This window comes from Ostrinia furnacalis, unplaced genomic scaffold, assembly GCF_004193835.3.
Source record: "Ostrinia furnacalis isolate ACB-3 unplaced genomic scaffold, ASM419383v2 OfSCF2047, whole genome shotgun sequence".
Classification (NCBI taxonomy): domain Eukaryota; kingdom Metazoa; phylum Arthropoda; class Insecta; order Lepidoptera; family Crambidae; genus Ostrinia; species Ostrinia furnacalis.
Window position 1 is genome coordinate 1372410 of NW_021132286.1, and position 27254 is coordinate 1399663.

Here is a 27254-nt window from a genome sequence, read left to right on the forward strand (position 1 = left end):
GCGCTGTCGCCCGCACAACGGAAGAATTCGCCCTAAGCCCGCTCCACGAGATTTTAATGGCTTTTTATTTTTTATCCGACTGCGCAGCTTGAAGCCTTAAGCACTGGTTACACTTCTTTCATTAATTTTCATGAGTAATGAAATGTAACTGAATAAAGAAAAATAAAATAAAATAACCCTCCTTCTGGTGCAGTCGGGTAATGAGATGTGCCTCTAAAGTCTAATGGATAGGTAGTCCTATATGAATGAGTGTATTGACTGAAAGAGTGTCTGAAAAACAGGAGAACCCTTCTGAAAAATTTTTAGTCCTGAAACTTAGTTATGATTCATAAAAACTTATGATTCCTAAATACTTAAGATTCCTGAAAATTAAAATTCCTGAAAATAATAAGTTAGAACTATGAAAACATTCTGAAACTCAGTAAGATTCTGAAAAAAAAATTACTAAATAAAACCTAGGTTTCATGAAAACCTAACTTTCCCGAAAACTGTTGATTCCTGAAACTAAGATTCCTGAAAACAAAATTCCTAAAAAGAATATAGGGTTTCCTGAAAACATTCTGAAACTCGGCAAGGTTAAGACTCGAAACTCGGGAAACTTAAGATTCCATTATTCTATTCTATTCTATTCTAAAAAAAGATTCCTGAAAATAATAAGTAACATCCCTGAAACATTCTGAAACTTGGTAAGGTTCTGAAAAGAACCTACGAGTACGAAGTTGCTAATAATACAGTATACAAAAAAAGACCAAATCTAGTAGGATTAGGGTCTCTAATCATCCGGCAATATCTGCTCGATGATGATATTTCATCAGTATTTCAGCTCTCTCAGTTCACTCTCCTCTATAGTTGAGGATTCCGGGTGAAGCTCGCTTAAACCAGCCTGATCATCACTTTCAGTGAGATGCAAGCCAAGACCTTCCTTGTTATGGATAAAAAAAAACAAAAAATCATCACAGTTAGGTAAGCTAGTTATTGCATGCAGATGCACTAAGCACAAAGGGTTAAGTATACATTAGTGTTAAACTCAAACTCATTTATTTCTGTAAATAGGCTTAAAAAAGCACTTTTACACGTCCCAGTATTAACCCTACCACTGCTTCAGGACAATAAATGGGCCAGTTAACCCGTTCCACGCCGCGTCCACGGTTCATTACGGCGACGGCAAGCAGACGTCAAGTTTATTCATTAGGAGTTCATTTCGCTCAATTAACAGTGCTACTCAGTCACCTCTCGCGACCTCTTTGAGAATGCATAATTTGATAAAAACCTAATCTAATATGGCTTCATTACCAAACATGAACAACCTTCTCCAGAAGCTTTTTTAGCAACAACTAAGATTTTTCTTATGATTCTTTTTTCTTATTTTTTAATCGGAACTCCTCATTTTTTTAAGAGTCTCATGCCCGTTTTCACTATCAATCCCTAATGTTTAAATGACCCCTATGGTAACAAATAACAGGATTTTTGTTTACATGGGGGTCACTTAAAAATTAGGGGTGGATGGTGAAAACGGGCATCATGCTCGTTTACACCATTAATCCCTAATTTTTAAGTGCAACCCCTATGTAAATAAAATTCCTGTTATTTGTTACCATAGGGTTCACTTAAAAATTAGGGATTGATGGTGAAAACGGGCATCAATCCATTTATTTACAGTTATGTACAATTAATTTACAGTGAACTAAAAAAATAAAAGCTATATACAAAAATAATATATACAGAAGATAAAAGTAAAAAAATAAAAAAATAAAAATACACTTAAGCTATCCTAAGTATCCCCAGTTTCCGCGTTGAATTGCGAGACAGACTTATGCCCGTTTTCACCATCAATCCCTAATTTTTAAGTGACCCCTATGGTAACATTTAAAAGGCATTTTCTTTTCATAGGGGTCACTTAAAAATTAGGGATTGATGGTGACAGGTTTATGTATGAAAAAACCTATACCCACGAGTGCATAATCAAACTAAAAAAACACCTTTTACGAAACCTCTGATTAAAAAATAGTAGATACAAAATGTAACGTCAACAAATCGATCGTCCACCTGACAAAGCTCCCATTTCTATGCCGAAGCCTGAAAATCACGTAAACCCGATACGAGAGATAAAAACCGCTATCCCGCATAGATGTTGTAAACAAACGCAATCAAGCCGGGAATTAAACCCGGATCAGTACCTCTAGTACGAAAAACTTTCGAGTTCGTTTCGTTGCGTATTCAAAGTGTCATCGAAAAATTTTGTATGAAAAATTAAACAGCGCCCCCTAGGGCGGCTATAATATAGGGGGCGCTGTTTAATTTTTCATACAAAATTTTTCGATGACACTTTGAATACGCAACGAAACGAACTCGAAAGTTTTTCCTACTAGAGGTACCGAGCGCTCCGAACACAAGGACGATCCGCCGGTTTAAACGTAATCTAGTTTGGACTTTGTTTACCTGGAGCCACGTTTTCAAGGAGATTGGGATATTTTACATTCTAATTTCGCCGTGACTGTATGTTTATGATAAAGTTTCGTTTATGTTCCACAAGTACAAGCTATACTTAGAAACGCTGCATTGTAAAATGTCCAAGTATCATCTATTTATTAACTTTCTACTATAAGAACAAGAATAATAATTTACTACTGTACTATAAAAAATAATATCTAAAGATCCAAAAGTGGCGATATTATAACGAATACACACGTCATGAGAGCTGCAGTTTGCACTCGCCTTATTAACTGTTAAATGAAAATATGGTAAGCACTAAGCAGCCCCTAACCCCTAGCTCATCATCATGAACATCTAACATTTCCCCAAGCGCGTTTCTTCATCGAGTAAATTTAAATTTTCAAACGTGCCAACTTAGATTCTCTGTTTAAGTCCGAAGTATGAAGATGGTAGCATATTTCCTTCAGTCCGTTAGACCAATTTGATTTGATTTTCAACATAAATTTTCTGGCTGCTAGCGACAGTCAACATGTCTAAGCCGAGCAACACGGGAGGTGTCAAATGTCCCGGCGACTGTTCTTTGTCAGGCCTTTGTAACACAAAGTCGTGGGAGACGCGTCGCGCCGTGCGACGTGTTATTTTTGCGGACAAAAGTTTTGCTTTTTCGTTGAATCTGCTCATGCAAATCTTTTGACAAACAACGAGAGTACCTAGCCTAATATTATCCACTAAAAAATTTAAAAAGTGATAAATATTGTACATATAAGCGTGGGCGCAATATGATTTTGCAACAACATAAACTGCGTAAACTACCTATTATGCTGATAAACGATTATTTTGCCATCTTGTTCAACGACTAGGGAAAGGCCGTAATACTTACTCATCTCATTTTTTAAAGCTTTGTAAAGCTCGGCGACGACACGGCAGCTTTTATCTGCTGTGCAGGTCAGAGAGCACGCCGTCATCGCCTACAAAAGACTAACAACAACAATGAGTGCCGCGTCTTTATAAACTTACAATACAAAAGCTCTATAAGCTCAGTAACAGAACTTTAATAAGCTGAGAAACGTCGAATGAACTAGGTATTTTATTGCCTTGGAAAATCTGAAAAAAATATTAACTGAAAGAAAATTAGAATCACGTCATATTACATCAAACTAAGTGAAAAGTCTTCCCCCATACTTTCCTTTTAAGAAACTGCGAGTTTTCAAAGAAGTTAAGTAGGGCAACTTTTGGGTGTCTGCTATTATGTGTAATAAGAAAAAGCGAGAAAATGCCGTAAATTATGATAAGTATCCAAGCTTGTTTAAATGTTTTTATTAACGTAAATATTTGAATGAAATTATTGTTTGTTTGTTATTACAAAAACCTATTAAATCTACTGCATACGCGTAAATAATCGTATCCCAAAGCATAAGGAAATTTGATAAAATATGTTTTCTTAAGTTTTCGAGCATTGGCAAAATGTTAAACATTCGCCAAAATCAGAAGCGAGCTCACCTCGAGATGTAAAGTAGATATTAATTTCCTAGGAACTGAAGCGAACTGACTCATTTGTTCAGGACCTGCCCTAGCTATAAATTCGACCAAATCAAACAAAGTAGGTAGGTATGGTATCTGCTTTAAGACTGAAGACCAAGACAGCAATACTTAGACCAGCTGAGCAAAGAGAGGTTTCAAAGCGGCGTCTCTCTTCATTCAAATTGAATATATTTGTCTATCAGCTTTTCCAAGAATAAACTAAGAAGGCACGTAGGATGGACACAATAGTCAAACACTAATGACCTACGTACACAATTTTACGATAATACCTACATTTTGATCAATTCCGATTGATTTTGTTAAAAGAAATTAAATTTTCAGAGACGCATTCGTAAACATGCAAAGTACCTATATACTAATTATTACGTATAATAATATAAAAGATCATAGATAACCATAAAGAACATTTCATAATCCTATATTTGAAATGAATACATAAGTTTTATTCAGTAACTTTGAATACACAATTTCTAAAGACAATAGACAAGAGTAAATTACTTATTCAAGGGATTAGACAAAGCTTAATTCTATTGTGAGTAGGTAGGTAAATGAATTACCTAAACATCTACCTACTTCTCTACTTCTAAATTACCTAGTAGATAGACCAAAGTGCCTAATTTGAATGTCATAAACTCCAAGTCCATGTTTTTCGAAGCGAATCGGTCACGCCGGCCATTACAACCGTTTGCCGCGGAGATGTCACTTGCGGCGCGAACAGTCCGCCTCATTTATATCTAATACTCTTTACTCTCTTCTAGGAATGAAATAGAGCTCAAAATACACCTACACGACGAGAGCAAAGGAAGGTTGTTCTAAGGGTAGGACGAGGGTCGGACCTGTTGCAGTGATGTGGGGCTGGATATCTATTGTGACGGCAGTCACTATTATGGCGTCCACTTATATTCTATCTGTCAGATAGTATCTACTGACAAATATTTTTACCTCATTTTGAGGAAGGTTTCAAACATTTGGAAATGAAATGTTGTCTTGGTTGAATGGTCCAGATGTCCTTTCAAGTTTTACGACAAAACCTCGATGTAAGGATTTCGGCCGTTTGTTATCATCAAACGTTTATCATCAAATTATGAAAGATACCAGTCGTTTTAAGCAATACAATGAGATTTTGTATCATTCAATAAGCTACGCATGCTTTCATTGCTTGATTCGATACGAGTACCTACTTATAATGGAATACACAGACAGATAATATCGAAATATGTATACTACTCAACATCCTTCAAGCAACCCCATAAGTAGCCTCGTACTTAAGTAATAAAAATAAACATCGCTTTGATTCTAAGAATAAACATGTTTTTGATCCTCTTGCTCTCCGACGTGTGATCCACGTCACACTCCGATCCCGGGAAGTAATCCATTACATTGATACTTAACTCGGAGCCTTTTAATATTTTCGGCGTCGAACATCAAGGCTCCATTATGATGCGGACCAACGGAAATGGGGCTCGAGGAAATGTTTCATATTCGTATTACAAAGAAAACGTGCGATTTAAATTATTATGTATAAAAAATATCGAATATTTTTTTAACTGTGAAGCAACTTAGGTTGGGTTGCACCATCTTACTTTAACTTTGACAAACGTCAAAAATCTGTCAAACTCCATACAAAATACACCAGAGCCCCGATTACGGTAATTTTTAACGTCTCCAATCCAGACACGCTTCTCGATTCTGCGATACGATTGGTCGTTCAACAGCGTACGTCAGCTGTTTTGACCAATCGTATCGCAGAATCGATGAAGCGCGTCTGGATTGGAAACTTTAAAAGTTACCGTAATCGGGGCTCAGTTATCGATAAAGTTACGGTCATACTTAGTTAGGTGGTGCAACTCAGCCTTAGTTAACTATAGCCCTATAGTTAATTATGTTAAAAATAGGTAAGTAAATGTAAAAAAAAATACAAATATAGAGCATTACATTACTAACTTTTAACATGAAAATCCATTAAGCCAATATTAATCTGTTAAGGTAGGTAATCGTATTAAGGTATATGGCAAAAGCAGAAAACTTAGATGTTCTCTTCAAAAATGTAGGCAGATAAGAATCACTTTTTTATATCGTGAGGTGAGGATCTCTAGCAGATATTCCACGAAAATGTACACCCATCTTGTGATGCATCTGTCGCAGGCAAATTGTATGATTCCGCATTTTACAAACGGCGTCGTCAGTTTACAAACGCTCGCTGTTCTATGAAATGCCGAAGGCAAATTGGCGACTCGTTCAATTGATAAAATTTCGACTATGATTGTTGCAATAGGGTGACCATCATAAAACACATGTTGGACAAATCAGACTTAATTTTAGAAATCAGGTAGGTATCTATTCAGGTAAGACAAACCTAAAATACTAGCTACTCCTAAAGTAATTACAATATTTTCGTAATAAAAACAACACTAAACTAATTTAATTAAACTATTGACGTACGTACCTATAGGTAGGTACCTACATAAAACTATGACATAAAATGAGTTTCGATAGTCAGTCCTTTAATTCTTACATTTTAATTATACCTAGAAGAAGTCTAGAAGACAACACAATATTTTTTAAACCAATAATATTCCGCAGCAGTCCACCACTAGTCCGAGCACCAGATTCCATAGTCACCTTAGCGTTTTTTACGTGCCGGATAACCTCAAAAACTATTTCATTTTTCCATAGCTTTTTCACTGCTCCTATTTATGAATCGTAAAATATTTTTAATTCACTAAATATAATCAATGTCTTTTTATGTGAAAAGTCCTTTTAATATGTAGAATTTGCACTGTTTTTTGTATCACAACTCCACGACTCGACGCCATTTTTCTTGTTTTAATTAGCAGCGCCTCGCGTGGTAAGAAAAAGAACTAAATACCTACTTCAATTTGCCGCGGCATTTTGTAAACAGCAATTGAATTGGCTATCAAATGTTTTGGCATATTATAAAGTGCCCAGGCAATTTACATTTTGCCTTCGGCATTTCATAGAGCAGCGAACGTTTGTGAACTGACGACGCCGTTTGTAAAATGCGGAATCATACAATTTGCCTGCGACACATCGACATGAAATAATGGAATGTGCGAACTCGAGCCGTGACTGCGCTGGAGGCTGCGAAATCAGTCGACGGAAAGCTTTTAGAGCGGCGACTGACAATCATGACGATGAGTACGCATTTACGTTCGTTTTGCTTTGAGTGTTACGCAAATTATATAAATTGATACTGACTGAATACTGTACTCAACATTTTCCTGTGCATACAAAAATTTTATGTAGGTAATGTATTTCCAAAAATTTAGATGTATGAATGGATCTATGTTTTTACTCTTTCACTCAAAAACTACTGAACGGATTTTAATGAAACTGTACAGTAATTATTGTTTAAATATCAGAATAACATATTAGGCTATAATTTATAATGATCTATGAAAGGACAATGACCAAAAATTTATGGAGTGTGGTCCAAATCTGGGCATCGCCGTAGGCATAAGCTATCTACCTAATAATCGTAATAAAAGAAAAGAAACCAAACCCGAAAAAGTACGACAAAGTTTGCTAAAAACTTTTGCTATTATGTCAGTAAGCTAGAAGTAGTTGGCAGCTCGTGGTTCAACTACATTAGTTTGGAATGAATCAATTACCGAAGTAATTAGTCCAACAAAATCCTAATCCTAGCCTAAATCCTAGCACATTAAAGTATCGAAATCTAGAGATGAATTTCAACAATGTAAAACATATCCTAGTTAGCTAGGTAGTTACTTACCCGCTTTTGCCCGCGGCTTCACCCGCGTGAAATTTAGTTAGTCACAGATCGTCATAAATTATAGCCTATAATATGTTATTCTGGGTTATAAAGAATACTTAATACCTATTGTAAAGTTTCATCAAAATCCGTCCGTCTTTTGCGTGAAAGAGTAACAAACATCCATCCAGACAATTAAACTTTCGCATTTATAATATTAGTAGGAAGACTTACCCCAACTTCCAGGAGCGGCTGGTTTGACGAATGATGTAAAACAATAGTCACACGCATTAATCCCCCGATACACAACACTAATAAACCAATGAACCGTATTAATTAAACTCTGATTCGAAGCCATTTTCATCACGCACTTTAATAATAAAATTAAACATTTAACAATGACGAACGCGCGCGTGCCATTGTTTTGGGACCACTGGCGCCTCCTGGTGGCAGACATCATGACGCCACAGCGAGCACCAAGCCACAGACCAAGCGCACAAAGTCAACTGAGATACTTTTCATTCACATTTTTCATTGTTTTGGATATGCGAGGACGAATTTTAAATTACGATGTGGGCGAGATCGTTCAAAAAGATTTACAATTTATTTTTTTAAATAATTGAAAACCTATATCTAGTACCTATAGGTACCTGTTTAAGAAACAAACAAGAATCTTTTTTAGATTATATTCATTCAAACCACGAGTTAAGGCTCGGGAAGGCTCAGGAGGCCCAGTACCATTTACCGCCTCGGGCTCGAAATGCTGACAGTGTAGACAGATGTAGCTAGAAGGAATACTTATTCTCCTGCAATCCTAAAAAATAACAGAACCAAACAGAGCGGCGTTTCCCCGGGGGTCCCTACCATTTATCATAAAGTTGAGTCCTGCCGTGAGTATCGGTTTAATTCACGATCGGAGCGTTCCGTTCAAGTTATTGTTGTTTTTATCTGCTCACCGACGACGCGGACGCCACAGTATAAACAGTAGTAAGACAATAGTCGATATATGCCTACCTTCGTTCGTTCGTTTCAAACGAAAGACGTCCACTGCTGGACAAAGGCCTCCACCAAGGATTTCCACAAAGACCGGTCCTGCGCCGCTTGCATCCAGGCACCTCCCGCGACCTTCACCAGATCGTCGGTTCACCTAGTGGGAGGCCTGCCCACGCTACGTCTTCCGGTTCGTGGTCGCCACTCAAGAACTTCCCCAGCGGCCTACCTACTTCCAGATATAAATCGGACTACGACTAACAAAAAATCTGCAATGGATAAATAATTCTATCACACTGTGCAACTATCTGATGCAAACTGCAAACTAGGTGAGATTGACCTGGAATTCAGGACACAGCATGTGCATGAGTTAGAGAACCACGAGATGCGGAGACTTAAGACGTTTTATTACAACTACCTAATATAAACCACACTAAGACACCACATTTACTATTTATTTACCTTCTGCCTACTGCGCCAGCCTGTACTATGGGAACACAATTCGGTTGGGTAGGTACACACAATTCGTACCGAAGTCTATTGAACAGGGAGGCATTTGAGAAATTGGATGGAGTAACGGGGGTAACGATTTCATTGTACATTTTGTATATTAATGTGCCTTTTATTGTATCTACACGAGGCCGAACCGACTGAGCTATGGTAGCTGGGATGGTTTCAAAGCTATTAAGATATTTTCTTCAATATGGGATCTTATATGCGGGTAGAGTAGACAATGACGAATTATATCGACAAAACAAAACAAAGGTTTTTACTTAATTCAATATTCTGGACTTCACTCCCTGAGATGTCTGGAAGAGTTTTTAGCGAGCGAGACTTTGTAGCGATAACTCCGCCTGAATAACTTAAATATTGTGTTTCCTGTGATTGTCAGTTGTGTAGAGTTCATTCATAATATTATTCTTACAAATCGAGCCTTACCTGTAGAGTGCGTCTCTGCATTAAGCCTTCTTATTAAGATCCCCGCAATACCTACCCCCGAACAAAGCCAAACAACAATGAGGTTATTACCTCACGCTCGCTTTATTTCGCCTCCATAACTTATTCACGAATGACATCATGGATACTGGCCGGCCTCTTTTTATATTATTGAAATGAAACAAATGTTTCGAATACATATACTTTGACTATACATAATGAATTAGACCAATTACCTACTTAGCTCTTGCCCACACACACCGGATCATGATGGTGTGAGCTTGTATTCTGATTACTTGATAATAGCAATGCCTAGTATAATAGAATACAAACCTAAGCCATTGTTTAATAAATTAATAAAGACAACTTTGAACTTTAAATTACAGTATAACTATAACTAATAAAGCTTGGCACAAAGGCAGCAATCTGCTGTAAAAGTCAATTACGGAAGAAACGCGCAAACTGCTGCTGCGAGTTCATAATCACCCCTCATTAACGTCCAATCCGGGACACTAAGGGAACGCACCGGGATGACGTAGACGGGTTTTAATTCAAGCATTGAGCAGATTAACAACTCACTTTTGTGCAAAGTATTGGTTTTCGTCTGACACATAATAATATAGTGCGGCCATGCTTATTAATCCTAGTGTTGCTAGCGACAAATTTTTATAGCCGTGTTTTTATGGAAATGCTATCTAAGGCGTAGCATAAAAATTAGTGGTGTGGGTTGCCGTAGACAGACAGTAACAACATTTTGGGGGCTCTTTCAACTATATAAAAAAGAAATCCTTGAAAACAAAGTAGCACTTTGACAAGTCTTGAGCTCTCCCTTTGGTATGTCTACGGAAGACCAGGGTCGTGGCAATCCGTGGCATACACTATGGAAGTGGATCAAACAATTAAAAAACAATTAATTTTGATAACAAACGTATATTATCAAAACATTAACAACACTACAATCAACAAAGTCTTCTTTAACACTCATCTCTACGACTTATGCTTCAACCACACCTACGCGTGCAGATCGTTATTGCCGGCGCAATCATGGCGCGATCATTTTTATTTTATTTTATTTTATTTATTAGGACAACCAACAAGACAAACACGCATAAATGAAATTACTATAACTAAAAGTGCATCATAGGGAAATGACAGGTCGCGTTAACTGTCATGGTTCGCGCGACCTGTCATTGGCTCATGATCGCACCGGCGATGGCGATCTACACGCGTTAGTGTGGTTGAAGCATTAATCTAATCGTCCCCATTGAGTATAAAATCAGCCACTCTTTCGCCAATCGCAATGGCGGAGGCGGCGGTGTTCCCGCGCGGCAGCGCCGGCAGCGCGCTCAGGTCGGCCACGCGCAGGCGCCGCACGCCGCGCACGCGCAGCCGGCCGTCCAGCACGCGCCCGACGCACGCCGTGCCGACCGCGTGGTACACCGTGTGCGTCAGGTGCCGGCTGTAGCAGCGCCAGTAGCCGAGCGAGTCGGTGGCGTAGTCCGGACAACCTGAAACAAACTTGTTTTAGATTGCCATGTGATGTGCCGACGGCGTTTCAGGAGCCAATGCTATGCCGACGGCGGTTCGGCGAATTCTGAGGGCTGAGTGTGAGTTTACATCAAAACACTAAAGCCCGGTCCGTGAGCACGTAGAACTTTGTCCAATGACCCCTAGCTACCCATCCTTATCGCTCGCGCGTAATTATATTGCTGTCGCGACTGTGCGACTGACAGTGAGTGTGCGAGCGCGATAGCAACATAATTACGCGCGAGCGATAAGGATGGGTAGCTAGGGGTCATTGGACAAAATTCTACGTGCTCACGGACCAGACTATAGTGAGCACGAAAAAATATGACATTTAAATGTATGACGGATTGTACAGCGCCCCTAGCGGAAACATTCAAAAACTAAAATTTTTGTTTTGATGTAAACTCACACTGAGCCCTCTGGACACCTTGCCGGCGTAACTCTTTTAGAAGAACTGTTTATTAATATGGTGACAGTATCTGTTACAACCAGTACGATTGGAACTTTTATCAATATGAATATAAAATGTTAATGTACACATTAAGAAAAGGATGATGGACCGACGATCTTAAAAAGATAACCGGCATTGGCAGAATGAGAAAATTGAGAGATTATGCTTCGTGGCTCTCCTTGGGAGACGCTTATAAAAAATTTAGAAGTACATCAGTGTAAATATCTACCGAACTATTTCTATGTTCTAGGGCATTAAGATCACAAGTTTATTAATGAGGCTACCAAGACTAAAAAAATAAATAAATTCCCTGCAATTTTACCTGGTAGATCGAATATCGCAATCGAGGCGTTCTGCTTCTTATACGTCGGCGTGTCCATCAAATGTTCTATTATGATGAGCGATTTGACCATTTCATCTAAATCCCGCTCATCGGCGAGGAAGTTCGGGAAAATGGCGGGCGCTGCGAGTGGGTCCGCGCTCGCCAGCCGTACAGTGCCCTGGGAGTACGGCTTAAGAATCACCGGAGTTATTATTACAAAAGCGTAATCAGCGCTTAGTTTTTTCAATTGCGCAATCACATTGTCGTCCAGCCCGGTCCCCTGCTGAACGGCGTCCGGCAACAGGTGCGCGATGTACCGGTCCATGTAGGAGTGAATGTACTGAAGCGTCGCCAACTCGCATTCTGCCCTGTCGTTCGTCAGCCGACGATTTTCGAAGTCGTAACAGTGGGAGTTCAGGAACGAGCACACGTCGGTGAGCCCGTTCGACGTGAGAGCGCCGCTTTTAGTGAGCAGCAACTCGAGTACATCCTTCGTGGTCTTGACGCCACTCTTGACTATTTCCTGGACGGCGCTGGAATCGCTTTTGACTTTAATGAACACCAACGGGAGCAAGTGGTCGGTCATGTTATCGCCGACGGGCAAGTCTACTCTGACGGGTATGTTCATCTGTTTCAGGTGCTCCGCGGGGCCGATCCCCGAGAGCATCAGGATCTGAGGCGTGCCGATGGTCCCCGCGCTCAGGATCACCTCTTTCCGGGCGTAGTATTTGAGTTTCCATTTTAATAAGCCGAAGGATGCCTTTATCCCGCGAACCGTGTTGTTCGCGTCGAGGATGAGGCCGGTGCAGCGCGTCCAGGGGTGCACCTTGAGCGCTTTCTTTACGTCGGGCCGCGCCAGGTACCCGCGCGCCGTGCTCATGCGCTCGTTGTCGTACACGTAGCCCACCACCTGCGTCACACCCACCTGCGACTCGGCGTTCACGTCGGGGTTGAAAGGAAAGTTGAGCTCTCTAAAACCGTCTATGACCCTCGGATGCCACGGGTTTCCCGAGTCCGAGAAGAATTGCAGCTTCATCGTTCCGCTCGTGTTGTGGTAGGGGATGGACGACTCCGGGAGCTTGTCGAGGTCCTGCAGGCCCTCGTATTTTAAGAAATACGGTTTGACATCCTCCCAGGTCCACCCGGGGATGTTCAAGTCGTCGTAGTCGCGGGGACTGCCTCGTGTGTAGATCATGAAGTTGATGCTGGTGGAGCCGCCGAGCAGCTTGCCGCGGCTGAAGCGGCACTGGCGGCGCTGGTTGGACAGGCACGACACGTTGTTGGGGATCGTCTCGTACTGCCAGTCGCGCGACGAGCCCATCAGGGCTGGAGCGAAACCGGGCACCTGGAATAATATTAAGGAGTGAGATTGTGGTTTATTTTAGTCCATAGAATTTTGATGCAGGTTCCATATTATAAGGCTTTTCTTAGACACAGCAATAACCGCGCGGTTTCTGAGTAGTTTTCGTACATTAGTATTACACCGTATTCGCACGGTTACCGCCTCAGTGCCTCTCGCCAATGAGAACTGCCCAAAACCACGCGGTTATCACACATTTCTGAACTAGACCTAAAATAAAAATGTTACATGTAAAAGTTTTCAAGGGGCTTAGTATGAGTTTACATGATACGTATTAGATAATAATTCGTGTAGCGTCTCTAGCGGATACTTTCAAGAACTAAAATCTACACTTGATAACGAATACGTTTGACGTAAACTCATACGAGCCGGAAGATGTAGCGTGGAACGACGACCACCACTAGGTGGACCGACGATCTGGTGAAGGTCGCGGGAGGTGCCTGGATGCGAGCGGCGCAGGACCGGTCTTTGTGGAAATCCTTGGGGGAGGCCTTTGTCCAGCAGTGGACGTCTTTCGGCTGAAACGAACGAACGAACGAAACTAACTAACGCCTGTTCTGCTGAAATACATTTTTTCATACGTCAGACCTCTTCTTAAACACGAGTATAGGGTACCAAATCAACCCATCTTCACCGCCCCCGTGTGGCCCTCCTACCGTGGACAGGCCGCCCGCGCCCTCCACGATGCAGTCGACGTGGCCCGTCTGCGATGTGTCCCGCGCGGCCCTACCTTAGACAGCACGCAGTCGACGTGGCCCGTCTGCCACGTGTCCCGCGCGGCCCTACCTTGGACAGCACGCCGGGCAGGCCGCCCGCCTCCACCAGCAGCACGTCGTGGCCGGCCAGCGCCAGCCGCGCCGCCGCCGCCGCGCCGCCGCCGCCCGCGCCCACCACGATGTAGTCGAACGTGGCGCCATCTGCGTGATACGAGAGTAACCTTAGGACTGCATCATTGCAAAAGTAAACCATTTACTGGTGTCAGATTTTATGATCTGACAAACCGGGCCGTCACGCGTCGTAGCGGTCCTCAACCATTTTGAGTCACTTACATTACGTTATAGCTAACGGACTTTTGACAACAACTTGCTTTAAATGAGACTACAACTCGGTCGAGTTAACTGCGTACCTCGCTGAATGCAACTCTCCTCGCACTCACCCGCACATCTCCCCGCGTTTGCCACGTTCGTACCAGAGCGTCGATGTGACGTCACGGCCACCAAGTGTGCAGTTAACTCGACCGGGTTGTGTTTTCAATGAGGGCTATCGTTTTAGCGCTCACCAGTTAGCGCCACTGCAGAGTAAGGTCCTGTCACTTGCTAGTAGCGAAGACAGTGGCACCAACTGGTGAGCGCTAAAGTGGTAGGAGGACTCTCGCATTTGCACTCATCAAGATAGCGCCACTGTAGAGTAAGGTCCTGTCAATAAGCCAGGGGTGCCAACTGTTAAGTATAAAAACGATAGCCCTCATTGCTATAGGTACTCAATGCATCACACTGGTTACAATAAAATAAAGTATGCATTAATTACAAAATGAGGCATTAACTCTTTTTACAGTAGGTATTGGCTCTGTGCACGATTACAGCGCCAACTAGCTATAACTTTGTGGGCTCTGTCACATTGACATTTAGGTCGTTTATTTGTGAAAAAATATCGAAATGAAAAAATAACAAATATTTTCGACTAATAAATTGTTGTGATACCACGATTTGGGTGGAAAAAAGGTTTTGAAATCATTTTGGTCATTCAAATCAAATGAGGTAAGTCCGAAAAGTGTGTTTAATTTTGATTGTGTCGGGGTTTGTTTACTTCATTTATAGTTGTAGTTTTACAGTAAAACAAAAAGAAAAAGCTACTTTAACGGTTTCATTATATAACAGTAAATATATTTAAATGTTCCTGTATCGCTAGTAATAAATTAAATATCGTTTTCAGATCGAAATGAGTATTGTTCTGAAGACCGGGTTTGTGAGTGTTACAATATCAAATTCCAACCACAAACCGTATTTAAAGGAAAGTTGTTGATATTGGCTGGACAAGTCCGAGATGTAGAAGAATTAAGAACAAAACAAGGGCAGAGTTCAATAATTCACGCTCTCATCATAAGGCAAACATCTGTGCACAACAACTACTGTGACTCATTTTTGTACTACCACGTTGTATAGTCTAGTTATTTCCAAATTGTAAACGGCTATTAAACCAGCCCTATCGAAATACAGTCCACTCTTTTATTTAAGTTCCCAGTAGGACCCTTTTCATGCGATTAATTAATGATATTAAAATGTATTATGTAGAATCGCTTTGCCATTGACAGATACATCTGATGACAGAGCTTACATTATTTCTACTTTTGACCACCATGAGCGCTGCGATAGATTATGTTACCCCCACCTAGTACTTCGCACCCAGCGAATAGTGTAATGTAGCCTCACCAGTGAAATTAGGTCCGGAGGGCGCGGCGTCCTCGTAGTCGTCCGCAGCGCTTCGGCACGAGCACGCCACCAGCGCTGCCGCCGTCAGCCTTCAATAGTATAATTGTTTCCTTTTACACACTTTATACACCACAGAAAGTTAGTCAAAAATTACCTTTTTTTGATGGGGTATGATTTCCCAACAAATTTGAATGGGGCCCGCCTTCTACGCCACTGATAAGGGTTCTATAAAAACCTAATAACAACATATACTTGACAAGATACTATGTATGCATGCTACACCCATTCAATCGGTTCCCGAACAACAGACGTAACCATTTCCTTCTTTATTCGGTTTTTGTCTCTGTATCGGATCCGTCTGAATTTTCGCCGACAGCCAATCGACATTTAATGGCCGAAGGAAACGGCTGTTCCATTACGCGTAATGTCTTCTTTCCCAAGGCAAGGATGTTCCGACACTTTTTTGTAATTTTATTGGAACCAGTGAAGTTTAATATTTTAGCAAATCTACCAAATATCCTTCTCTAACCAATTGCAGCTATCATTTCAGCTCAACGCATTATTTTTTACTCGTCAGACACAGGTGAGGTGAGCTCAACCTGCGACATTTGTTTTAAATTTAGTTTAGTCTATGTTATTATGATATGACCCAGTATGTGTAACTCGGCAAACTTAGCATATGTGCAGCACATCCTGTATACGCGGACGTATTTTAAAAAATACAACAAATCCTTAATTCCCTGTACACAAGATAAAGTGATGATTAAAAACCATCTAAGTGTCGAATAAGATACTCGAGCTCATTGCAGCACTAGTTGATCCGATATCGACAATCGACGATTATGAATCGGGTGGTTTCGGGATTGGATGAAGCATGGGATAGCACTTTCGTCCGTGAAGTCATTTTTATAGAGCAATTTTGCTGAAACATTAAACGCAAAGTTAGATTTTTTCAAGATAAGTTATGGGGATAATTTGATTTAAAAAAGATGATTTTATACGCAGAAAGACGACCTATTTTAAGAACGATGAGCGATACATAAGGGATCGGGCTGAATGGAGCGCAAAGAATTTCCTCCGCGACAAAAAAGCAGGCGCGGATCCAGCCCTCAAAAAAGGTTGTGGGCACAGCCACCAAAAATTAGCAAAGTGAGAGTTGGATCACTACATGCCCGGACATACATACATGCCTATCGATCTTTTCAATAGATCATAATTAAAATAAGCAAATTAGGGTTGTGGGCATGCCCACAGTGCTCACAACGGTGGATCCGCGCCTGCAAAAAGGCTGCATTTAGGGAGGCTTATGCCCAGCTGTCAATTGACGAGCTCGGAGATAGAATGAGCTGGTGACTAAATCATTATTGCAGTATCGGCAGAATATCTTGGTAGGGCGTGGACTAAAGTTGTCACCTGTAGAAGACATGTTCACTCGTCAATCTCATCGATCCGATACTAGTTTCGACTCAAAATATTAGTTTACGACTTCACCCAATATTGACATAATATTTTCAGGTTAAGGCATTTAAGTAAATATAAATTGGAATTCACGAGTAATTTTCATAATGGCCTAAATCCAACTTCACAAACCAAGTCTTAGCCAAAATGTACAATATCTGCCAATTTTATATAAATTAATTATTGTTCGCGAAAATTCAATCAAGAATCTGGGTATTACAGTTAATTAACTGAAGTTTAATCCCTCGGAGCCGGTTGCGATATCTTCTTTGTTGGAGCCGACGCCCGTCATTTGTTTTATTGTAAATGTTTTCATTATTATTTTATTTGCGCTCTCGTTCGGATTGATTTTCCAATAACCATTTTTGTTATTCATAACATAAAAAATAGCATAAACATAGTAAGTAACATGGAGAATGTTGCATTGCACTTAAACTCACCTACCATTGAGTTTCTACATTCTTAGATAGATTACCTATACTTATGTTATCTGCGCCTATGTTATTTAGTGAGCATAGGTAGGTTAGTTAGAGGTGGTCCTTTCTTCTGAGTTTAAAGTAGGTATTTTGTATGATGACTGATGATTAACTCGTGCTAACAAAAATATTATCGTACTAGTTGTGATAATATTAATCTTACTGTCTGTGTAGACAGTAAGATCATTTATTATACTTATACTAATATAGGTACCTAACTATTGTCTACGTCTACGCTATTCTGTGAAAACGAAGGTCTCATCATGTTTCGATTCTATACCAGTCTGAGACACAAGACCAGGCGTTTTCGGGAGCTTAATACTCAGTTGAGTATCTATTTTCACTAGCGCCTTTAGAAACACGATAATTTTCCGACGTAACAACGCATTTCAACTCGTCTAACTCGAGCCAGTTGAAAACCGCAGGCGTTTTGCGTGAGTAGGGCTGGGTGTGAGGTCTTGTACGCAGCGGCGTGCAACTATATTTGTAGATCTTACTCTTTGCCAACATTTGTAACATAGTAAACAAGAATAAGCATCATCAACATCAACAAGAAACTACAGGTAAAGTTACCTAGGTACCAATGTCTTTATCCCGGCGCACCTTAGAGCCGCCATAGGCCTTACAAGTTCTTAATTTAACACTAGCCTTATTGAAAATTCAAGTGTTTTCTGTTAGAATCCTAAGAAAAGAGGCAACAGAAAATTAATTATGATTAGTATTCTATATGAACATGTGAAACGTATTGCGGTTTCACCGTTTTGATTTCAGTAAGACGGCCTACGATACGCGCATTGCCTTAGGTCAGATCAGCCACGCGATGTCGGCAATTCGCGAAGCAAAACTAAAAACCAAACGTTTTAATTTAAATTGGTTATATTGATAAATTGGTTTTGCTGAAATAGGTAAGCTTATCTAATAGGTAAACTATTTTTTTTTATTCTGAAAACCACAGCTCTTTATACACGTTATAATAATTTCCAATAAATTTCCAAGGAGTCAATGTACTAGGTAGAGGTAGGTACCTACATAACGATACGTTCCAAGACTTCCAAGCCTAATTCCCTAGCCTCTTTTACCAATTTTAAAAAACTGGTTTTGTTAACATTATTGCTGGTCGTGTCACTTAAAGCATTTTATTTTCATTTATACTTTTGGCAAGGAAAAGTAATTAAAGGAAAATTTTATGCGCGCGCGCAAAGCACTAACGGGTATGGCGTCAAAAGGAAATGAATGTAAATTATAACCTACCTATTCTATACGTATTAGTCCAAATTTAATAAAAATTACGAAATTAAAATAAAAAAAATAGAAACTAAAATTAAATATATTGAGTATTTGGAATGGGGAGTGTTTTCCATAACCAGAATTTCTGTTTTAATTAAGGTTCATATTCATTTTTAAAAAATACGCAGATTAATTATTATTATCGGTAAAAAATTTATGTAGGTAGATGGATAATGTCAACTTTTCAGTAAAATATTTACTTAATTTTATCTACTTACGAAAACGCCCAACCATATGAAACTATTTAAATATGACTATCCTTTGCACAACTCACACACAAAATGGTCTTACCAAAACGTCAACAAATCCATGTTCCCCCAGAACACTCGAAGCCTTTTGAAGAGCCTCGCTCATCCGCAGGCCCGTCCTTTGTGCGCGCGTGCGCAAGCGACACCATGTACGGTTTCAAGTTCGCCCCAAAGAATAACACCTATATAAAGGTTTGCACTAATTTAGGTATCGCCAAAGCACTTAACACGTTCGCTCCGACACAAATTTTTGCATACTTTTAATTGTTAAAGTACTCGAACATTACGAACACCGCGTTGCAGGCTGTTAACGGACTAATTGGCTAGTATGCTCATCATTTCCACTTACTACTACGCCATTGAAGACCACGACAAAAAAACCATGATGACTTACGAATAGTGTCTTACGAATCAATGAAAAAGAATTTATTCCTAGTTTATGGCGGAAAGCCTAGGCACAGTAAATAAATTAATAATACGCGGAAAATTATTTTGCCTCCTGGAAACCACTCGTTAGTTGAGATTCAAGAATGTTATCATCACTATAAGAACATTTATTTTCATAGTCTCTTAGGCCCGGTTTTTTGATTCGTAGTTAAAATAACCAATAGTCAAATTTGACAGATGTCAAATGACAAGTGGTTAAATATCAGAAAAAAATGTTTTTCGAACAATGGTTAGCTTGACTTTTGGTACATTTTTTAACTATTAGTTAACATTTTGTTAATATTTAACCATTAGTAGCAAAATTTAACAATTTGTTATTTTAACTATGAATCAAAAAACTGGGCCTTAGACGTAACCTCAGTATTTACATGGTGTCTCTTGGACGTAACAACATAATATTTGACAGGTTATATTTAATTTTTTGTAGATATCTGATTCTGATATCTGATCTGATCTAAGCATAATTGCTCGATGGCCTCAGTAGAGCCTCTCAACAAGTGGTTCGTTCGTTTCAGCCGAAAGACGTCCTCTGCTGGACAAAACCCTCCCCCAAGGTTTTCTACAAAGACCGGTCCTGCGCTGCCCGCGTCCAGGCACCTCCCGCGACCTTGACTAGATCGTCGGTCCACCTAGGAGGCCTGCCCACACTTCGTCTTCCGGCTCGTGGTCGCCACTCGAGAACTTTTCTGTCCCAGCTCTACGAGCTATGTGCCCCGCCCACTTGATTTTAGCGATTCTGTGGGCTATGTCAGTGCAGTCACTTTGGTTCTCCTACGGATCTCCTCATTTCTGATTCGATCACGCAGGGAAACTCCGAGCATAGCACGTTCCATCGCCCTTTGGGTGACCTTAAGCCTCCTAATACCGTATACCATCACTGGCAAGACACACTGGTCAAAGACTGTCTTGAGACACTGCGGTATTTCAGACGTGAGAATCTAGCGAAGCTTCCCGAACGCTGCCCAGCCGAGTTGTATTCGACGATTGACTTCTTTCTCGAAGGTGGACCTACCTAACTGGACTGTTTGTCCCAGGTATACATAATTGTCAACAAAATTTCCGGAAGTCAAAAAGAGCACGTTGTATGTGGAACCGATATGAGAGCAATTTGATTCATATAAAATCCTACTATAATATTATAAATGCGAAAGTTTGGATGTCTGGATGTTTGTTACCATAGCTGGGCATTAACTCGTTAATCCGTTAATCGTTAATTAACGAAGTTAACATTTCTATTAACGGATTAACTTTTAAGTTAACTTTAAAAAATGTTAACGGACTCGTTAACTTCCGTTAAATTATCCTAAGTCCGTTAATCGTTAATCCAGTACCTACTATTTACCAAAAAGATACAGCAGGTACACTGAAAAACACTAGAAAAACGCGTTCTGACAAGTATGTTCGGGCTTCCAGAACTTCCAGAACCCAAAACAACAGTTTTTGTAACCAGAAAGAAACGATATAAAAATGCTATTTTTTTATTTATTTACAAGCTTATACAGGGTGGAATTATGTAATGGAGGGAAAGTACTCTTAATACTGCAGATAGAAAATTTTACTGAAAGAAAACATTCCTTTATTTTTGAAAAGAAAGAGAACTGCATAATTAAAATAATTTAAGATTTTATGGATTTCCTTTCATTTGATTTATCAAGTTTGTTAGAGAGATTTCATCCTTACACTTGACCCTAACGATCGATGCAATAAAAGTACAGGGTGTAATTTTAACAGATTTTAGTTGGTTCGATTCCCGGGTGGCAAATAGTTTTTGGAAATCTTTGAATGCAGTTCTATTTGTTTTCAAAAATAAAGGAATGTATATTTGATTTTTTTTTCTATCTGCACCCTGTATATTGACTTCACTTGNACCCTAAAAACTGTCTGGCAAGGAGTTGGAACTGTCAAAACTGTCTGGCTAAAAAGAGGAATAAATTCCATGCGCGATACAAGCTTTCGAAATTATTTGAACCTTGCATACAATTATTTTTTTCGTTTTATTATAATGTGTTAACGGATTAACGATTAACGTTAACTTGCGTTAAGTCTTGCTAAATGTAACGTTTTAACGTTTAACGAAGTTAATTTTTTTATTAACGGTTTAACGATTAACGAAGTTAACTATTTGATTAACGGTGCCCAGCTATGTTTGTTACTCTTTCACGCAAAAACTACTGAATGGATTTTGTTGAAACTTTACAGTATTATTGTTTATAGCCCAGATTAACATATAGGCTATAATTTATGACGACATGTGACCAACTAAATTATTCATGCAGGGGAAGCCGTGAAACGCCATCTATCAACATCATTAGTAATTAAACGATGTCCACGCGTACAAAGTTGCGGGCGGCCGCTAGTTTCAATTTCGAATTAAACCGGCGGCAATTGACAATTTACTTATGTAAATAACTGTTTGCTTTCATGCCTACTTGCCGCTCATAAAATAATTAAATATTATATTATGTGGCCTTGAATACATTATTCACGAACAGCTAACAACCACGTTGCAGCCTGGACTGAAATTCGCCGTAACACATAACGTCTAATACGCAGCGGTACAGTAGCGTCACGGAAAAGCTTAGTAAGTATTAATATTTCTATATTTGCACAAAATATTTATATTTAAGTATTGATCGTTATTCTAAGTAAACTTAGAATGCACAACATAATTTTCAGAACAAAATTATCTCAAATTAGTCATTAATAAATCAATGGATTGTTTTATTGCATTTGAAACGGAAATTTTATTTTTCCAATTAACTTTCCTGAGCATACCCGTGACTAAACTTAACACAATGTAAACTAAAAAATACAAAATATAATACGGCTGGGTTGCACCACCTCATTTTAACTTTGACAAACGTCAAAAATCTGTCCAACTCCATACAAAATACACCGGTTATCGCTATAGTTACGGTCAAAGTTAGGTGGTGCAACTCAGCCTAAAACTCAAATCAACAAAATTAAATATGTAGTAACCACAATGTATTTTGAATTTCATTTCCATTTCGAGAGTCATAAACAATTAATAGAAACAATAAGCTGTAATAAACAAAAAACTTGACGTTATACACGTGTTTGAAATGACATTTCCATACTAATAAATGTCAATGTACACAAGTGTTCAACCCCCGTTGAACTTTTTGTAATAAGCTCTGTCTCATCTGTTTAGATGGAGTAATAAAAAAATAAGTACGAAACGTAAATACCATACCAAAAGCAATGAATATCGACCAAATTACAACCAACTCATCACCGAAACAAGGCCCATTATGGCGCGCTGCGTCCTCGGCCTCGTCGCTGAAACTATCGCCTTTCAATTGCTTCAGTACAACACTAATGCATACTAATGTTTAGCAGACGATAGACAAGGGCGTGCGACCCTCTTCAATTATAATGTATTGGCGAAACTGTTTCGACTCTACCAACAAAGTGCAAAGACAATGCGGTGTTGGTATAGTCCTCGAAATATCACTAGCGCAGGAAAATCTAATCTAACTTTCAGTAGATTCAAACTTCCAGTGTGTGTGTTTGGGTTTTTTTAACAATCCTATTTAAAATTCACTATTTTTCCATAAATAGAAACTTCTATTTTTTAATTAATTTTATGGACAGTACCTAATGAATCAACAAACTTGATACGTGTGCCCTCTTTATCTGTCCCATAAAGCTCTCTGATTTCATTCTACATTTCCACCCATGTCTCTACGTCCGATTATCCAACGATATTTGAAACTGCTCAAAATTGAACATAATAAGAATCCGCTGTAAAAAAGCTAGGTACTGCTGGTTTTTTTTTTTTGCAGGATAACTTCAATGCCCATGACCGAAATACCGGTACATAACGAAGTAGCGGATCGCAACTGCGCCCTACGTCGTAGGGCATACCTACTAGTTGTAGGGCACACTTTAGTAAGTATCTGTCACATCTAATTACTGCGACACGCGGGGGGCCAGAATGTGATTGTAATGTAAATGAGGTATATTACTTATTTCTAAATGTTTATTACATTTCCATATAATACCACAAAGCCGCAGCTGATCAAACTACCTATGCCTGTGTGTGCCAAAGTTTAAAGCAAAGGAATCCTAATAAATTAAAATATTTTGTATACCTAAATAAAGTATGGTTGGTTTTGTGTATTAAATATCCGTAGAAGCCTATGATCATTGATCACTCATAGGAATCTTGAATAATTGTTAGACTGAGCGACAGTTTAGTTTCATTAATCTAGTCATACCTATTCATCCGGATCGAGCCTGCGCCTAAACATTAAGCAAAAGGATTAGGTACTTCTTGCAAATTGCGTAGGTAAATGAAGGACCGACCCTGTGAGCATAATTTGTTAGGAGTGCGACTCCGACCGAATGCTCGCCAAACGCAGGTTAATGAACTTTTCTAAGGTCAAGCCATATTTCGTGATTGCCAATTACACGGTAAAGATTGTAAGTATTCGTATTTACAAAGCAAACACAGATTAAAGAATAACAACTTTAATATTTAAAATATGCAAAGTAAGTAGGTATGTACTTACTATGTACGGAAATTAATAAAGAACTAATCAATCGGTGATTCAGGCGGGGATGAAATCAAGACCCAAACTTTGAAGAGCAGATATCTCGAAAACTATAACAAGACATCGAAAAACTGACTTGACTGAAAAAGTAAATTACTTTATTTTATACAGGGTGACTGGAACTGAACCCGCCATAGCTAATACGCGTATAGAGGAGGTCATTTGCTAATTATTGAACCTTACTTTCTATAGTTTAGGGGATATGTCAATTTTTAAACTTTTTTCAGATTTTTCCGAAATTTTACCTAAAAACTGCTTTAATCATGCGAGAAGCATGATTTTAACCGATTTTTTTATTTGATACTAATATCGAATAAACTTTTAGTTAAATAAAATAAATTTCAGATCCAGATAATGATTGAATAACCACGAACCGCCAAAGTTCAACAAAAGTACAAACCACGATAAAAAATTAAAGTTCGAATTCGATTTTAAAAAAAGCTAATGGTGATAATGAATTGCTAATTATCTTCGGAAAAATCTAAAAAAAAGTATAAAAATTGACATATCTCCTAAACTATAAAACTTTAGTCATAGAAAGTAGGGTTCAATAATTAGCAAATGACCTCCTCTATACGCGTATTAGCTATGGCGGGTTCAGTTCCAGTCACCCTGTATTGATTACAATAACAAAACAATTATAGGATTTCTTTTACCTACGATTTTATTTTAATAATCCCAAAAATCGAAATAACTGAATTGATTCTAAAAAAAAAATTTTTATAGAGAGCTACTCTACAAACTAACCCCGTATCGTTACATTTTCTATTTCCTTAGGGAATTTCAGGAAAGCACATTAAAGAATACAACGCATTCTTACCGTCCAAGCCAAGCAGATCGCATATAAAAGGAAGCAATTTGTAGAATAAATGCGAATATCGACTTCGACGTACTATGATTTTTTTATGAAAGTATCTTACTAGACGTTTAAATTCAAATAAAAAAATAATTATGTAGTGTTTGTTAAACACCTGTACCTTTTTGAATAGCTAATGAATCAAGGAACTAAATTCTGTAATTTGTACACAACATTCCATACATTTTTTCTTGGAAATTCTTCGTTTAATTACCTAAAACATATTTTTTTTGCAAAATAATACATGGTTTTTTAGCTTTTACTTGAGTAATGACGATTCTTTCTTGCAAATTTTAATTTAAAATGTCAATCTTATTATTTAGCTATACGAATACAACAAAAAAGTTAACATTATTCCGTATTCTTCATTACAAGGGTACATTTTAACATAAAAACTGGAGATTTTTTAAAAAATACTTAAATCTTGAATAACTTGGAAATGAACAAGTTTCGGACATGGTGTCATATGACTTAAATGACTGCAAATAAGCTCTACTTTAACCCCTTTCAAGGAATGTATCGCTTTACCTGTCACCGTGTATAGAGAGTTACTCACCGGTGTCCGTTTGGTTGCGCAAAACTGCATACATTTTGTTGGTAGCCGGCGACTGGTTGCGCCGCCATGGTGTCCCGGTGAAATATAGCCCTTACACTACTAATAAATATAAGTATTGGAACACATGGGGGTTCCTTTTCAATAAATACATTATGTTACGACAAATCACTTTCAGTTAAAAATTTGAGCTTTCGCATTCACGGCTATAGCAACACAACCAAAACAGTGCCTATGTACTTAGTTACTAATTACATTACACTATTGAGCACTTATTGGAATTGTTTCTAGATTTACTTGGCCCTTTCTGGTGCCGATCCATTTCAACTATGTATTTAGTACCCGATCGTCTCAATTTCTCAAAGTCGGGAAACGTGTAGAATTCGCTTTATTGGCGTGCCGAGGTGGTTCATATTGGCTGCTTCTGGTTTCTTGCGCATTCCTCGAATACCTACTGAGTCTAGATGCTATTCCTTTTTATCTACCCTCAATAGTCGATTGTGATTTTCAAAGAGTAGTAGGTATACATATACATATGTATAGGTACGCAACATAAACCGATGGTGCTTGGAATTAGAATACCTACTCAATGATAGTATAGTTTAAAAGCCAATAAATAAACGTCCCGTTGCTTCTTTTTTCCCACCACAAACGCCCCAAGGAGGTCCGTGATGAAATAACACCGCGGCCACAGAGCATAATCACGGCCGCCATCTTAATGTGAATTTGTACTGCATTTACGGGGAAATGCCTCCTTAGCGCGGACAAATGACTGCTCCGGAGTTGTAATTGACTGAGTTAGCGTTCAGACAAAAGGTGGAGGATTTTTACGATCATTTTGAACAATTAATAAAAGATAATGGAAGGACCAAAAGGTTCACCCTATCAAAAATAATGAAACAGGTAGGTATGCACGTCATTGAAATGATTATTTCGATGCGTATAATTTATATTAAACATTTATTATCAACTGCCAGCGTGTTTTATTTTTTGTTTTTGAGGAAACAAACTACTGTTAGTTAAGGTAAGGTCGGGTCAACCGTATGACTTAATATGATTACCTGCTGTAAATTACAATAAACGATGCGGAAGGAAATCCCATCCCAACTAATCCCAACTAATATTATAAATGCGAAAGTAACTCTGTCTGTCTGTCTGTCTGTCTGTCTGTCTGTCTGTCTGTCTGTCTGTTACGCTTTCCCGCTTAAACCTCGCAACCGATTTTGATGAAATTTGGCATAGAGATAGTTTGAGTCCCGGGAAAGAACATAGGATAGTTTTTATCCCGGTTTTTGAAACAGGGACGCGCGCGATAAAGTTTTTCTGTGACAGACAAAAATCCACGCGGGCGGAAAGCTAGTGAAAGTATATAAATAGATTTTAAGATTACTTTTGTCTAATCAAAGATTAGAATATACAAATGCATAGACAGATATTCAGATCCATATTTGTTTGCTAAATTGCCATGGTGGCATATAATAATAATTAGGTACGCTTATTTTTTATTATGTCGTACAAATACTGTCTCTAAATTATCAGAAAGAGATCACATAATTTTAGCGTCTAATCAGCAAAAATCTTCCAACAAACTACTAACATCGTAACCAAATTATAGCAATCTGATAGCAG

The 27254-nt window shown here is 38.9% G+C and overlaps 1 protein-coding gene across 2 annotated transcripts; it reads right to left on the reverse strand.

Moving 5' to 3' along the window:
• Nucleotides 1–10876: 10876 nt before the first annotated feature.
• On the reverse strand, nt 10877–15997 carry LOC114354377 (L-sorbose 1-dehydrogenase-like). Of its 2 annotated transcripts, XM_028306738.1 has the most exons (4): nt 15724–15997; nt 14081–14211; nt 11935–13279; nt 10877–11142 (listed from the first exon to the last, which is right to left on the reverse strand). In XM_028306738.1, the coding sequence occupies exons 3-4, from the start codon at nt 13253–13255 to the stop codon at nt 10886–10888; spliced, it is 1578 nt and encodes a 525-aa protein (XP_028162539.1). In that variant the 5' UTR covers nt 13256–13279; nt 14081–14211; nt 15724–15997; the 3' UTR covers nt 10877–10885. The 2 variants fall into 2 exon arrangements, with proteins under 2 accessions (XP_028162539.1, XP_028162538.1); XM_028306737.1 differs by lacking the exon at nt 15724–15997 and having other exon boundaries at nt 14081–14353.
• Nucleotides 15998–27254: the final 11257 nt, after the last annotated feature.

Excerpts from the sequence above, each read along its gene's own strand:
- LOC114354377 (XM_028306737.1), bottom strand. The coding sequence starts at position 14,263 with ATGGTTTACTTTTGCAATGATGCAGTCCTAAGGTTACTCTCGTATCAC. Across the intron at positions 13,280-14,080 it reads TGCCCGGCGTGCTGTCCAAG|GTGCCCGGTTTCGCTCCAGC; the intron begins GTAGGGCCGCGC and ends ATATTATTCCAG. Across the intron at positions 11,143-11,934 it reads TGCGATATTCGATCTACCAG|GTTGTCCGGACTACGCCACC; the intron begins GTAAAATTGCAG and ends AGTTTGTTTCAG.